Source organism: Heteronotia binoei, chromosome 6, assembly GCF_032191835.1.
Source record: "Heteronotia binoei isolate CCM8104 ecotype False Entrance Well chromosome 6, APGP_CSIRO_Hbin_v1, whole genome shotgun sequence".
Taxonomy (NCBI): Eukaryota; Metazoa; Chordata; class Lepidosauria; order Squamata; family Gekkonidae; genus Heteronotia; species Heteronotia binoei.
In genome coordinates this window covers 28184825-28201464 of record NC_083228.1, presented here as the reverse complement: position 1 = coordinate 28201464, position 16640 = coordinate 28184825, and the positions used below count along the sequence as shown (strand labels likewise).

Below are 16640 nucleotides of genomic sequence, written 5' to 3'. Positions count from 1 at the left end.
GGGGCCCCCTTGCAAATTATCTCAGAGTTGGAGTGTCCACCCCACCGCCTGGATCCCCCATGGCAGCCTGCAGGCACCTTCTCAAAAGCCCCTTTGACAAAGCTGTGGGGGAGAGGCAGAGAGAGGTAAACTTGGTGTCAACACCACCAGCAGCTGCACCAGGCATGTTGGGCAAAGAGGGGCTCAGTTGCTGGCTGTGCATGCAGGCTGGGAGGTCTGCAAGCAGGGGAAAAGCCAGGGGGGGAGCTGGCCTGGGGCCCCTAAAGGCATGGGGGCCCATAGGCCAGTGCCTACTTGACCTAATTGTTAATCCAGCCCTGGATCCTCCACCTCCATCACCACTGGAACTGTCTGTTCTCTTCTGCTGATATGGCCATTGATCCCTGAAAGGGGGTGGACACCCATTAGTTTAGTGTCTCAGCTGTAACCATTCCACCTTGAGTGACTCTACTAGGAGTTTAACCTCTTGAGAGCGTCTCAGCTACTTATGATATTGTTGTCATCTTCATTGACACAGACAAAACCTCTCACTACATTAAGATGTGCACCCATATCAGACATAGATGTGTGGTTATGTGGTGAAATCAATTTTAGGCGCATACAAATCCACCACTTGTCCACACTTTATTTGTGACACTAATTGGTTGTGAAACAAAACATTCACTTTAAATTCATCATCCATCCCCCCCCCTTTTTTTTCTTCAGTTTCAGAATTGGGTGGAAGGGTAGTACATTGTCACCCTTCTGTTTAAACTTTGCCTTGACAACTAACTGCTGTTAATTAGGCTGTCCATGGAGGCTATTAAACAAGTAAAACAGAGTCAAGTATGTGAAGAAACAAAGGGAAGGAAGGAACTGCAGCGTACTTGCCCTTTCAGCAGTTTTAATTACGTAGCTATTGAAACTGATTGTGATCCCTTCCCCTAAATACTTTCTTTCACAGGGATCTCTTTCCCTTCCTTTGGGTCCAACTATGTGTGACTTGTGTCATGAGTCATCTGTGAGAGCCCCAGTTTGCCCATTCCTCAGGCTTCACATTTCTTAGGATCATGTGACTGAGAACATGTGAATCCCCATGGAAGGGGCAGCCCACCCCTCCATCACAGGGAAGACATCACAGGCATGAAAGTAGAAGCCCCACCCCCCTTTGCAGCCCTCCAAGATGCAGCAAGCAATGGAGTGGTTATTAAGGTGAGTCCCCCAATGTATGTGTGACTGTGAGTGAAGTCAGGGTACTCCTAATGACTAGTGGCACATGACATGTGTAGCTAAGCCCTTCATTGGGGTTCTTTATGCCCAGGATTTACTGCATCAGATTTCATTACTCTGCAAGTGATCGGGAAATCCTCTAAGATACTCATCATTTTTGTGACAAGTTTGAAAGGATGTTATAATTTGTCCAAATAAGAAGGGCATGCAAAGGAGAGAGCGCTACATTACCCCTGAGTGCCTGTAGCTTCTCTCCTGTAGGAGACCATGAACACTCTGCTAAATAGAGCCGTAGCCTGACTGACAGAAGCAGTGCTTCCTTTTGGATATGTTTGAAATGTCTGAGATGAGAGCACATCTCACTTCAGCCTCGTTCATTGGCATGACAAAAGTTGCGTGAGAATTGACAAGCTACCCAAGTATATACAAAGCAATGAGCTGAAGACAGGGAAAGTCAAAAGAATTTCACATCATTTCACCCATACAAATGCCAAATCAGGAGCATATGCTCACTAGAACCAAATGATGCCTCTGAATACAGTCTTATTACCCACATTATTCTCATTTTGTACCATTCTGAAAAGTCAACAGCTACTGCTGAGAGGATGACAGGGCTTATGTGATTGACCTGTTTCTTGCTGATACAGTCTTAAGCTTTTCCCCAAGGAAGGAGATAAAAATCACATTTTCTCGCAGACTTGTTAGAACAGCTGGTGTATGTACGATGTTAGTGTGTGATTTCTAGGTTGTGTTTATACCACACAGGCCCCTCCTGATAAACTTCTCCCAGAATATTCTGCTTTGCCTACCTGTAAAGTTGCAGTTCCATCAGCAAAGAGGAGAAACGAGGTGTGGGCCCAGGTGGAAGAAAGACTTCAGGATGTCCCTCAAAATGGCTGGCTAGGGCACTTTTCAGCCAGCTGATAGTTTGCAACCCTTCATTAGGAGCAGATTCATTAGTTAGGAAGGACTCCAGCCCTGTTTCAAGTGGCAGAGTCATTCTCGTAATCGAAACACTTGTTCCTGAGGAGATGGAAGATAGTTCTTGTATCTTCTAGTCAGATATCTTTAATATTCTAGCCCATTTAGTCCCTCTTTATTGAAAAAGTAACTGTCCCATAACAAAATTCAGAAATGTAATGTTAAGCAGTGACCTCTTCCAGAAAATGGTATAAATTGAGTTTCCTTGGCCGTAGCTAGGGAAACAGCTGGTATGACCACTTATTACTTACATGAATGCATAGTTACAAAAGCCTATTCCCTAGATGTTTGAACAGAGAATTTTATCTATTGGTCTGCAATATTAAGGCATTTCTTTCTTTTTAACCTAGGCATCAGATGAAGATTCTCCTCCAAACAATCAGATCACTTACAGCATTGTGAATGCTTCAGCATTCCAAAGTTACTTTGATATTACTTTGTCTGAAGGATATGGAGGTGAGGACATCCAGTGCATTGCTGTGCCTCACATTCAGAAGCTTTTTGTTAATGTCTAATGTCAGTAATCAACAACACAGGCATCTTTTCTTTTCAGTGATAAGTGTCATCCGACCTTTGGATTACGAACAAGTTTCCAATGGTGTTATTTACTTAGTTGTAATGGCCAAGGATGCAGGTATCCCACCTCTCAACAGCACTGTCCCCATCACCATTGAGGTCTTTGTAAGTATTGGCAATACTTTCCACTGTACCTTCCCATAATGTATGCTCCTGTTCAGGGAAAAGAATGTGATTTCCCCTTGTACTTTTGTTCTTGATATAATAAAGTATTGCACATGCATAGAGTCTTGTTAACCCTAACCTCTTAAAGCTAAATTATCATAAAACTAGCATACAAAATGTGTTAAGGTGGTTTGATAGAGACAGGGCTAGGTCAGGATATAGAGAGCTGGTCCTGAATCTTGACCAGGTTTGGTGAGAAAAGTTCTTTCCCGTCTGTTAATTGAGATGCCTGTTCCCTCTGTCTGAGGTTCAAGGAAACTGAGATCCTGAATGCTTGAATGGACTCCATTTCTGTTGGTTTTCTTAGCACTAGAAGAGAAGATTGATAGCTTGTAGGCCCTTTTTGAGGGGAGAACACACTGGAATGGGGTTCCGGAACCTCTTTGTGGAAACAAAATTCTCAAAAAAATGTTTAAAAGTTCATGAAATTAAGATTTAAGTGATGGGATGCCCAGTAGTGGCTGCAAGCTAAGGGGAAAGCATCCAGACAGGACAGGGGACTCCTTGCTTTCACCAAGGGTGTGGTGTGGGCTGCAAGCTAAGGGGAGTCTGAAGCAGGTTTGAGCAGAAAATCAGCTGCAGCCTACCCAACATAGACCCAAAAAAGAACTGAGGAAGTTGCTGACATGTCTGAAGTTTGGGAACTGCTTCAAATTGAGATACATCTGTAGTGCATAAAAATAATACTGTTTTGAAGAATCCTGTGTATTTCTCCTTCATTTCCCTTTTGAGAATTCCAGCACCTCTTTTTCCAGAGGGTGGGGGGAGCCCTGATTGGATGTATAGCTGTTTGTGTACTGTTTGGGGCAAATTTGGAAATTTGACTAATGAAATGCATACATAATAAATGCATAACATATATCTGGAGGAGACAATCCCCCCAATACCTTTGATAGGAATCTTTGCGTTGGGGAGTGAGGTGCTTCACTTTGAAAAGAGCATATCTGGTTATAATGAGAGTGGATGTACCCCTGTTCTTAGAGAAAGAAAAATGACAAGTGAAGCAGTGCTTAGAATTTCATTTTTGACTATTATGTCTGGGAGCACTTTGCCCCACCCATGAATGCAGCTGTTGGAATCATGGAGCAGGGTATGGAATAGATTAAGCTGTTTGATGCTGCATTTGAATTGGTGATGATGACCCCCTTGCTGGTAGCTGAACTGCCTTCCTTTTCTGTGCCAGTGTTCTAGCATTGACAGCCAGCCTCAGGAGGTCCCCATAAGCAAGTCCGTCATAAATGGGGGATCTGCACAAAGTGGAGGGCGGGTAGGGAAAAGACATCAGGCACCTGACAGGAGAATGACTTCATTTCCTTCTGTGAGGAGTTCAAGAGGATTAAACAAAGAATATTCTTTTGCTTCCCCCCCCCCTCTCTCCCCAAAAGATCTAAAGGTGCCTGAAACCAACGAGCTCTGATTCTGACATGAATATCAAATGCACATTAGCACTCGAAGTGACTGAAATTATCAGTCATTGAATCAATCACAGCCAGCTGTTTATTTTTCAAATGCTAGCTGTCCCTGGTTGAAAGGGGTGTCTGCCGTTGTCCTGAATCCTGATGCAAACATTCTTATCAGGAATGGTGACATACACACATCTATTGGTAACGGAGTTAGCATATTGCTGTTACACAGCAGGATTAAATCGGATTGTCAAAGTGCAACAAGCATTGTGAGTCAACAAAAGCTCAAGATTCTGCCACGAATTCTGGTTTCTTGATAACCTTTCCATCTTAGCCTCAGCCTAATCAGATCTGACTTGTAAGTGGCGGCAATTTATTGACCAAAGTTGCAGGGGGGGGGGGAGATCCTTGTTGGCACAAGAATTGACTGAGCTTCTCCTTGTTCCCGTCATATGATTATGGAGGTAAAATTGAGAAACAAGAAATGGAGGGCCAAAGGGGTTTAATTGAGGCTAAGTACCTCCTCCCCGTAGCTGCTCTTTGGACGGTGTAATCCCATCTGTCTAAAGACCACACTTGAAAAGGTCATTTCCTTCTGCTTGATTTCATACATGGGTGATTTTTAAGTAGCTGTCACATTCTGCACTTTCTGGACCAGAGGGGATTCCCCCCCTTTCAACGGGAAGGGGGGAAAATAGAATGGTGATGATGATGAATTGGCTCACAATGGTACTTAAGTAGCTGAAATGAAAGTGTGAGTGTGAGTGAGTGAGAGAGAGAGAGCCTGTATAGCAGGGCAGCTTTTTCATCCTTTGCTTGTTGATTTTTAATAAAGAAGTGAAACTCGCTTTGTAGATTTCCCATTAGGGGACAATAAGCTTTTGTAGAGGCAACCACTGGGTTAGAACTAATATCGAGCATGATACCAGCGTCCTAGGAAATATCACCGCTAATAAGTTTCTCTGTAGCTTTCATTCATTGACATTCTAGATGCCATTTTGTGTAGTCAGCCAGCAACTTTAACTATGCTTAAGTCTCTCATAAAGGAGGCTTGCTCATTTACTTAGGGTGTTGTTGATTTACAAATTCCTTTACTCTAGAGCCAGTTATATAATTGCTTGTCTGGTTAAAAGGAACAGTATAGATGACGAAAGAAAACAAAGGGGAGACTGAGGTTGAAGCCCTTTAGGTCTCATGGCCAAGGCTCAGTCCTGCCAGTCCAAATATGTTTTATAGAATCATAGACCTGGAAAGGACCTCCAGGGTCATCTAGTCCAACCCCCTGTACAATGCAGGAAATTCACAATTACCTCCCCTCCACACCACCAGTGACCCCTGCTCTATGCCCAGAACTAAATACTACGTTTGAATCTGTCCATCACAACCCCAAAGCTATCACTGGACCTGTAGTCAAAGCCTGAAGGCAGGGGCTTGGGAACTGTGCACAGATTATAGTTTCCAGGGCCTTCAAATTATGTTCAAGGCATAATTGTCATGCTAGACACAGGTTCCTTTTTTATGTCCTGCTTCTGTCTTGGTAAGTCTAATTTTACAGGGTTATTATAGAAGTTCAGATTGTACCACAGAAGAGCCAGAATTATCTCCCAGAAGCAAAACAACTATTGTCCCAATAGATGTGTAGAGTAGGGTTGCCAAGTCCCTTCTGGCCATCAGCAGAGGATGGAGGGGTAAGGTTGCCAGATCCAGGTTGGGAAACTCCTGGAGATTTTGGGGATGTAGCCTGGGGAGAACAGGGACCAGTGGGGTACATCCATAGAGCCCACCCTCCAAACCATCTTTTCTTTTCCCAAGGGAACTGGGGATCTGGAAAGTCTTCTTGGAGATGCTTTTATACAATAATGAAAAATGTAACTGTTTAAAATAAATAACAAGTTTGTGCCTATGAACATTGCTCTTGTCTCTTTGGATCCCATCTGCTTCTTGCTGTAACTTGGAAGGCTAAATCCATATTCCAAGATGGACAAGATTGCAATCTCTCCCAAAGGATTGCCAGCCCCCAGGTAGGAGTGGGGGAATCCCCCAATTTTGCAGGTTCCTGCCTGCCATCAGCCAGCTGGTCAGTAGGGGAAGCCCCGCCCACAACAGCCACAACACATTGCATGTCCCCAATGTGATGATGTCATACAGAAGTGACATCATCACACTGGGGATGCTGTGCAACAACACTCTGGTATTTTGGGCAAAAGTCTATAGAGTTTTGCCCAAAATACCAGAGCATTGCCATGGAATGTCCCTAGCACGATGATGTCACTTCCGTGTGATGTCATCATGCTGGGGGCATGGCATGTGGTGACATTGCCCTGCCTCCCCACTCCCAGAAAGCTACCTCCCACCACCCACTGGTGAGCAGATAAGACCTAGCAACCCTACTATCCCACATTCATTTTGTTTGTTTATTTATTTATTTACATTAAACTTTTATCCCGCCCTCTCCACAAGCGGACTCAGGGCGGCTCACAACAGTCATTTACACGATTTAAAACACTGTCAATAAAATCTATAAAACATTAATACAATTAAAATTTAAAAACTATTCCACGCTGCTGTACCATTACTATGTTGACGGTTCTGCTTTTCAGACGGTTGGTCACCAGAAACTCTAGCTGATGTCAGGTGGCAGCTCTCTCTCAGTTTAAGCATTGAAAACCTGTCGAAACAATTCGGTCTTACAGGCCCTGCGGAATGTAGGAAGGTCCTGCAGGGTCCTTATGGCCTCTGGGAGAGCATTCCATAACTCTGGTGCTGCCACCGAGAAGGCCCTGGCTCGTGTCAAACGCAACCTGGCCTCCTTTGGTCTTTTGCTTAAATTTGAAGACTTGCTGATATCAACGAGACTAACATCTGAACAACTGGATATGGAATTGTAATCTGAGTATGGGAATTGATTAAGGAATCCTAATTCTCCTTCTCTAAGCAACACCAATACTCCCACCCTCCCTCATCCAGTTGGAGTTGTCCATGGCAAATACACTTCATAGTACTGGGAGGACAATGTGCAATATGGGGCACTGCAAAAATCATGAGCGATGTAGAGGTTGATTAAAGACCACCTGCTCCTAGCAAAAATAGCCAAGGATGGCAATTTAATTATAGCATGATGGGCATCACTGGCACGTGAAATTGCTTAAAATATCAAATTTAATAGCAAAAACATCATTCAAGGCTTAAGGGCCAGGCTAGTTCCCCCTGTGTTCAAAGAAAGTATGGCAAAAGTTCAATAGTTTGTGATTTTTAACTTAGTCACTTAGCATTACAACTTCCTTTGTTTCAAATCAGGCCAAAAACAGAACTCTACCTTTGTGTGCATTCGTGTATTTTATATTTCTCCAGTGGAATGTGTATTGCCTTCAAATGACCTGAAAAGGAAAGCATTAGCATGAAAAGCTCCACTTGCCTCTGGAAGAAGAGATGAACTTATATTTCATTGCAAGCTTTCCCATACGCATGTTCTTTATCATGGGTTTTTTTAAAATGTATATCTTGTTTTCAGGATGAGGGCTAGCTGATTAGGGTAAGTCTGGTATGCTTACAATAAAGGAGACAAGAACAGATGGTTGTAATTTGCTTGTCGATAACTAGACTTTGCATGGAGAAATAATGGGGATCTCAGGTCCATTTTGTCCCCACCCCACCCCCACAAGAGAAAAGATATAGGAATTGAAAACGTACTGGCTAGAAAGTAAGACATTTTTCTATTTCCATTTCTGTATAGGTCTAAGCATACACTTGTGATGGGGGTATGTGCAAAAAAACTCTTGTCTGAACAGAGTAAAAGATTGATTTTGAAAGCATACTAGATTAAGAACAAATTCAGTTCTTGTTTTATATATTGCATAATGCTATAAAAGTCTGATTCTGAGTACTGTAGAAACAATATCCCATCCAGTATTTTATAGAGTGTATATGAAAATCTTGTTTGACTTTCATGCATCTACTCCTCCTGCTATAAAATTCCATTTTTGGTGGAATCATATTGACTTGGATTGTTTTTTATCTGACAAAATTAGAAACATGGAATTAGATTAAATGAAATATTTTATTGGATATCTAGTTGTCTTAAAAGCTGCATATAAACAAGTAGTTTAGGGGTTTTTTTCCTCTGAAGATTTTACACTTCCTGATAGTGTAGTTGGTTCTCACAAACAGTATGCTGAATAGAATGAGAAACATTTTTCCTGCCCTTATTTTAATGGCCATTTTAATGGTCTGTGGAATGTGTATATTCACTTTCACAGGTTTGTCTGCATAGTCAGCTGGTTTCTTCTTGGGCCAAAAAGCAACATTTTGCAAATGAAACCTGCCTTTCTCTAAAGACAGTCTAGCCTAGAACAAGCCATATTGTGCATGCACCGGATATGTTTGTTTTCAGTTTTCTTTGTTGCAGCAATGGAGGTACAATGGGAAGTTCTTCTTTGTTGGCTCAGTTCCTTTAGATTGTGCTTCCATTACAGAAGAACCCAGGCAGGACTGAAACTCCAGTTGGAGATTGTTGGTTGACGTGGTTTTATACTGTACCAGACAGAAGCAAAGTAATCCATAGTGTCTCAGCTTCTGTATTAGAACTGTAGCCAATGGCCAAGTCGTGGGCAGACATCTCTTGCCCTAACTGATCGTTTAGATTGCCCTTATTCTGCCACAGGGATGACTTGGACCAGGCATTAAACTCTGTATACATGAATCTGTAGCTTTGTGAAGTTGGAAGAGTGCTCAGTAGGATTGTTTGCCATTTGCATGCTCAGTGCTGTACAAATAATAAGGATTTTCTAAACAATTCTTTGCAGTTACTATGCAGTTACTACATATTCCATGCACAGAATTCTGACATCTTTCCTCCACTTTGATTGTGAACAAGACAATACATTTGAATATTCGTAGAACTCGGACCACAATGTAGGGGAATATGCTGCTTCCTGGGCTACACAGAGCTTTTCCCAGTGCTCCCAGATGACCCTTGCTTTGTGCTTCCATGCACTTTGTTGTTCAAGAGGAGGGTTGCTCCGCCTTGTCTCTCCTCTCCTCATGCCTGAGTGACCAGATAACCATGGAAGAGTCCTTCTCAACCTAATCCTGCTGTGGTTTAGATGCTTCTCCTCACTTTTGACATACCTCCCAGCCATCACCTTCTTCTTGCCAGATCTTTGTTCTTAGCTGACAAGGCATTAGAGTGATTGGAGTAACAGTGCCTACTTTAAGGCTTTCTATCTACCCAGCACCTGCTGAGGTAATGGTTGCTGGCCATCACTGGAGCAGCAGTTTCTTTTTGCTGGCTCCTTGAATCTCTTGGCTTGTGTCTCTTGGGGCATGGTCTCAGCAGATACTATTATTCCACAGTACTGACAATCTCACTGAACTAACATAACTGAAACAAGAAATATCAGAATAACTAGAACATTAACGTGCATCTTGGACTTTTAATGACTGTATAATGGAAATGATTTTATTGTATATTTGTTTTTAATATTTGATGTTATTTGTTGTTAGCCACCCTGAGCCCATCAGGAGAGGGCGGGATATAAATTTGATTAAATAAATTAAATAAATAAATAAAATACCTTCTTGGCAGGCAACTGTTGCCTGGCATTGGCCTCCTAACATGCTGTTGGAAGGTTAATGTGAGTAAAAAGGCAGGGTCCTTCCCAGGCCTATTTTGGCCTTTAAGGGAGATTCATTAGGGCCAAGCCTGACTCTGGTTCCCGGGTCCAGGTTGGGAAATTCCTGGAGACTGTGGTAAAGTTTGAGGACTGCAGTGTTTAGGGAGAGGAGAGGCCTCAGCAGGAAATTCCCAGCCTTGATCTGGCAACCATAAGGGGAACTGATCTCTGTAGCTGGGAGATCCATTGTGATTCCTGGAGAGCTGCTGCCACTGCTGCTGTGGGGAGGTAGAAAGCAGGTGGGTGGCTAGGAACAGATCTGCCACCGATGCTGCTATTGAGGGATGGAAGAAAGTGGACAGCCTGAAGAGTGATGTGCGACAGAAAGAGAGTGATAGGGTGGGAAGGCAGAAAAAGAGATAGTTATGAGGTGAGTAGGCAGAGAGAGAAAGTGATAAGCATGAAGGAGAGAGAGTAAGAAGGGAGGTGGCAGGAGGGAGAAAGAGTGAGAGACTGAGAGAAATGTTGTTGTTGTTAATCAACCACCCCATCCAAACTTTTGCCAGGCTCTGGGTGATGTACAGTGTGGCAAAGCCATAAAAAGAGATATGGAAAGCATTAAAATATAATAGACAATAAAGTTAAAAGCTAATTTACAGTTTAAGTAGGTTCCATAGGTTCAAGATGGCATCTCTAACATTTATAATATTACAAAATCTGGAATTCTGGACTGCTTGGTCATATCCTGGTCGGAGGGGGGGGGACACAAATCAGAGTGGTGGTGTGTGTGTGAGATGTTGGAGAAGTTGGAAAACATTACTGTCCTTAACCAAAAGCCTGGCAGAACATCTCTGCCTTACAGGCCATGTGGAATTGCATAAGGTCCCTCAAAATAGGAGAAGGGAGGAAGTAAAGGTGGGTAGAATGGAATAGCCACTCCTGTAAGTTTTTTGCAAGTCCCCACTTGTAAATAATATTTATGTTGTACCACATATGTGGTGTAAACTCCTTTTTGATGGAATCTGTCATTTCTGTCCAACTTATTTTTGTCAGCTGTTTTCTGATAAGAGGAATTGTAAATCTGATCATATACAGTGTCAATTGTATATACACTATATATTCTTAGTGTTCTTTCCAGCCTAATGGGACAGTATCAATATCTCTTTGAACTGCTTTTACACTATTGACAGTGGGGTTTTTAGAAATATTGGTTTCTGCCAAGGAACAGTGACTGTCTCAGTATTTTCGTCCTCTACCCCTTGTAGAAAGTTTGAATTCCCTCATTGCACTTTACTGTGGCCTTATACACAGAATACTTGCATTGATATATGATTTGTTTTCCTTGTTTTGATAATTCCTTCTCAGAATGTTTGTGATATAATTTAATGTCTTATAAAAAGATAGGATAAACTGTTTTGATCTAATTCTTGACCCTATATTCCTACCCCAATGGCAGTTTTTTTGGAAGAATACATAAATAAATGGATCCCATGAAATCACATGAAATTGCAATGTTGAATCAGACCCTTGGTCCATCAAAGACTGGCAGCAGTTCTCCAGGGTCTCAGTCAGAGGTCTTTCACATAACCTACTGACAAATCTTTTAACTGGATATGCCAGGGATTGAACCTGGGACCTTCTGCATTCCAAGCAGATGCTCTACCATTGAGCTACAGCCCCTCCCTAGATCTACAAACTTCCCCTCTTAGGACACTGTCAGCTGCATGTTAGCAAACAGTGCCATTCTGAGAATACTTCCCTGGGATTTTGAATGGCCACTTGCTGCTTACAGGGTACAAAATGTTCTCAGAAATATACTGGCTTTGAAATTTGGAGTGTTGGAGGTGTGTGTGTGATTCCAGCTCGTAAAATGTATTTGGGCTATTAACAACAACAACAAAACCCAAACCATGAACTGTTTCCCAAGAAAACACTGTTGCATGGAATCCTTTTATAGTACTTTGTAGAGACATAGCCCCTCCTGATATTCATTGTAATAATTCAGTTTCATAACAGGTGATAACTAAAATGCATTTCACATTTTCTGTCCCTCCCCTTTGAAAGGGGCATACGGTCAAGGTGATATTCCAACTAGAGCAATAGAATTGTGCTCTAAACCAATGTTCCCTCTAATTTTTCCCCTACTTAGCAGAGCAGTTCATGTCCTGACTCACGGTTTCCAGTGTTAATGAGACTGTACATGCACACACACAAGCTTAGAGGGAACATATGTCCCAAATTTTATTTTGATATTTAAGTGTTCTGATACCTAAATGTTTCTATCATAATTCAAACAGAATGCAACCCACATTCCACATTTTGCCAATAAATTAGGTGATGTTATATTTCTGGGTATTTATGTCACACTTCATGGCAGAATCTTGTTGCTGTCTTGCAAGTTTACATTATGCTTTACACTTTTCTTTTTCACTCTGTAGGATGAAAATGACAACCCGCCCATATTCAGCAAGCCTTCCTATGTCATTACGGTCATGGAAGATATCATGGCAGGTATGGGAAATACGCCTGTTGTTGACAAAACTGCCCTCTGATAAAAAGCAAGATTCTGGGTGACAACTTACCATGTCAATGATAAATTAGCAAAATAAATATCAAGAGAACCCTGGTCCTGTTGACATCCCCAAAATTTCACTGGGACAGGCTGACTAGCACATTCCTTTCCTTTCAAGATGTGCAAGATACCCCAACAACATGAGAGGGGAGGGGGTTGTGGGTGAGAGAGATGTTCAAGTGTAGCACAGGAATATTAGAGAGATATTTGAACTATTGCTAGCCAATGCGTTTCTAGTAGGAAGAAACTATTTGTTACACACACAAAAAAACCCCCAGAGGTGCAGCCCAATACCAGCACCATTTCAGATCTGCATGCTTGCTAAGCATTTTGCACCTACTTAATAGTTAAGATCATTACCCCTCCTACTTTTTTCATTTTTGTAACAGCCAGCCTGATGAAAAGTTCTAGTGAATTTAGATGCTTGCTTACTCTTTTAACTCATTTTGTGTGCCATAAGGAACAGAGCTCCTTTGGGGAACCACACTATGAGCCTACTCTGGGCAGGGCTAGCCCTGCCACTAGGCAAACTAGGCAATTGCCTTCTGAGTGCCAAATTGGGTGCCCCACATGTGACTCAGTGACATTATCGGTGCAGAAGGGGGCACCAGAAGTTAACCTTGCCTAGGATGCCAGACAGTCTAGGGCCAGCCCTGACTTCAGGAGAAAACTTTAGGAATGTTTCATGATATATGACCACCTGGGGGCCTTCCCGTGGGACAAGAATACTAGTTAAATATAAATTGAAACTGACCTCAGGGTTTCCATGAGAGAAGGTTGACATAATCATAGACCGAGCCAATGGAAGGGGGATAGGGGAATGAGGCTCCATCAATTGACTTGCTCAGTCCAACTGCTACCAGACCCCATTGGCAGCCTGTCACCTTGAAGAAGGGGCAAATAAATATTGAGGGCTTTCCCATTAGAACTAGAGACAGCAGTGAGTAGCACCAAGAACCACAGGAGGACTGAAGAGAGAACTTTGTTTCTCAGATCCTGCTGCTGCTAATGAAAGGAAGTCGGCAGCCTCGGGGAAGTCTTTTATCCTACAATGTTAGCTACAAAATGATGTACTTCTAGTGACTTACATGAGCATAAACTGTAGCCATTTTAATGTGGCTTGTGGAGAAGGCTGGTAGTCAAATTCAGGAGTGAGAATCTTCATCCCTTTCTTTTTGTCTCTTAGGTGCAACAGTACTATTCCTAAATGCCACTGATTTGGACCGATCAAGAGAATACGGCCAGGAATCCATAATCTTTTCCTTGGAAGGGTCGTCACATTTTCGGATTAATGCTCGCTCAGGTAAGCACAGCTATAAGACTTCTCTTTTACATTTCTAGTCTTTTTGCACCTTATATATTTGCTTTCTTCTTTCCCTCTTCCACATTCCCCATATTCTTTCACACTGACTTTTATTTCACCTGGAGAGAGAACAAAGAAAGTGTTTAATAGTGTTGAAGCTGTAGCTATTCTAGCACAAATATAAGATCAGAAAAGTCTTGTACAGCATACCATGAGGATGTTTTTCTTGCAGTCCACAAGGTAAATATGCAGATTTCTCATTAATTCAAACCCGGGGGGGGGGTTGTAGCAGGAACTCCTTTTCATATTAGGCCACACACCCCTAATGTAGCCAATCCTCCAAGAGTTTACAGGACTCTTAGTACAGGGCCTACTATACGCTCCAGGAGGATTAGCTACATCAGGGGAGTGTGGCCTAATATTCAAAGGAGTTCCTGCAAAAAAGTCCTGTCCAAATGCACATGTACTTTAAAAGACAAAGTGGTATTCTCTAGGTGTTAGTGAACTATTTATTTAGCAATAATGCTACTTAACATTTGCACGATATCTTCCGTCTCCAAGTGCTTCATATTTATTATCATAGTAATTCATAAAACAGTTCTTTGAGGCCAGTACCATTCCCAAATTGCAGAAGAGAGTAGGCTGCCTAAGTGATTTGTGGCTGAGATGAGACCTAACATAAGAACATAAGAAAAGTCCTGCTAGATCCAACCAATGGTCCATCTAGTCCAGCATCCTGTTTCACACAATGGCCAACTAGCTACTCTGGAGGACCAGCGACAGGGAATAGAGGCCAAGGCTTTCCCTTGACATTGCTTCCTGGCTCTGGGATTCAGAGGCTTAGTGCTCTGAATGTGGAGGTTCCCCTCAGTCACCATGGCTAGTAGCCATTGATAAACTTACTCTCCATGAATCTATGTAATAATCCCCTATTGAAGCTGTTTATTCCTATGGCCATCACTACATCCTCTGACAGCAAATTCCACATTTAATCACTCTCTGTGTAAAGCAGTATTTCCTCTTGCCTGTTCTAAACCTACTGTCCATCAGCTTCATTGGATGCCCTTGAGTTCTAGCATTTTGGGAGAAGGAGAAAAAGTTCTCTTTGTCCATCCCATGCATAATTTTATAAACCTCTATCATGTCCCCCCTTAGTCATCTTTTTTCTAAATTGAAAAGTCCCAAACTCTTCAGCCTTTCCTCATAGGGAAAGTGGTCCAGCCCCCTGATCATCTTGGTTGTCCCCCTCTGTACTTTTTCCAGCTCTGCAATCTCCTTTTTGAGATACAGGGACCAGAACTGCACACAGTATTCTAAATTAAGATGGACCATAGATCTATACAGGGGTATTATAATGCCAGTCATTTTATTATCAATCCCTTTCCTAATAATCCCTAACATAGAGTTTGCCTTTTTCACTGCTGCAGCACACTGGGTTGATGCTTTCATTCAGTTATCCACTACGGCTCCCAGATCTTTTTCCTTCTCGGTCTTAGCAAGTTCTGACCCTATTAGACAATACTTGAAGTTGGGATTTTTTTGTCCCAGTGTATGCCACTTTCCACTTACCAATCTTGAACTTCATTTGCCACATTGTGACCCACTCACCCAATTTGTGGAGGTCTTGGAGCTCTTCACGTCTCTTGGAACACTGCTCAGTTTCCTGGCCAGTACATTCAGCTGACAACCTCCCTTGTATTAACAAGTCCAAGTTTTAAGAGTGGTTTTCTGACTCCAGAAATTTAAGTGGGATGGGAAGGTTTGCTACAAAAATTATAATTGCTGAGTGAGGAGATGATAGTAATAGAATGCAGACAAGGTGCAATAGTGGTGAAGGTTTGGAGGGCAGCAAAACTCTCTCAGGCCCTAGGAAAAGATGGGCTAGTGCACTGTTAGCAGAAAACAGCAACAACAGCCTTGGGTGCTAGACAAGTGAAGTAGTTGGGGCCTGGGAAGCTGAGTGGTCAAGAGTGCCTAGCTCAGTTCTGCATATTGCCTTGAAATAATCAGAGACACCTTTGACTGCCAGCCTTATTACTAATGCATGTTATACCTCTAGTTTTGCTATAGCCTTTAGAATGACCAAGGCTGCAGTGCAGCAGAGAAGAAGGATATAGGCTGAGATGATCAGTAAAATGACACCCCCTGGACTTACACAAGACTGTGGAACTATTTAATAGAGTCCTCTGCATCTGGGCTGTGTCTCCTGTAATCGTTCTCCCACACAGTATCACATTTCAGATCCTGTATCTAGAATACCATGCTGATAGGGTCCCAAATGTTCATTCACTGGAACAACCAAGGCAAGATTCATGGAGTTGCAAACCTCCAGGTGTGGCCTGGAGATCTCCTGGAATTACAACTGGCCTCCAGACAACAGAGATCAGTTCCTCTAGAGAAAATGGCTGCTTTGGAGGGTGGATTCTATGGCATTGTACCCCACTGAGGTCCCTCCCCACCCCAACCCCACACTCCCCAGGCTTCACCCGCCAAAAAAATTTCCAGGCATTTCCCAACCCTATCCGTCTATCAGTCCCTCCCTGGTTTCACCCCCCACCTGTAATCAGCCTATACAATCCAGCATGCTTTGCAGTTCCCTACTTGCCTTAAACATGCATACTTTAATTGTCAGGGGTGCCCACAGTAGATGCGGAAACAAGGGAGGGTTAAAAACTAATCTAGATCACAAAACTGCAAGAGGCTAAGGAGGTTATCTCTAAAATACATTTGGCTCTGAATTTTTTTATATATCCATTAATCTGTAGACTGGGAAAAAATTAATCAGTAAGGAGGAAAGTTTTAAATATGAGTATGTCTCA

At 42.5% G+C, this 16640-nt stretch overlaps 1 protein-coding gene across 1 annotated transcript in view; it reads left to right on the top strand.

Moving 5' to 3' along the window:
- The window catches only part of CDH23 (cadherin related 23), a 655943-nt gene that overhangs the window by 431153 nt on the left and 208150 nt on the right, over positions 1 to 16640 (top strand). The window contains exons 15-18 of the mRNA XM_060241177.1: positions 2541 to 2646; positions 2744 to 2871; positions 12385 to 12457; positions 13705 to 13821. Of these exons, the coding sequence (XP_060097160.1) occupies positions 2541 to 2646; positions 2744 to 2871; positions 12385 to 12457; positions 13705 to 13821 (424 nt within the window). The remainder of the gene's footprint in view (positions 1 to 2540; positions 2647 to 2743; positions 2872 to 12384; positions 12458 to 13704; positions 13822 to 16640) is intronic.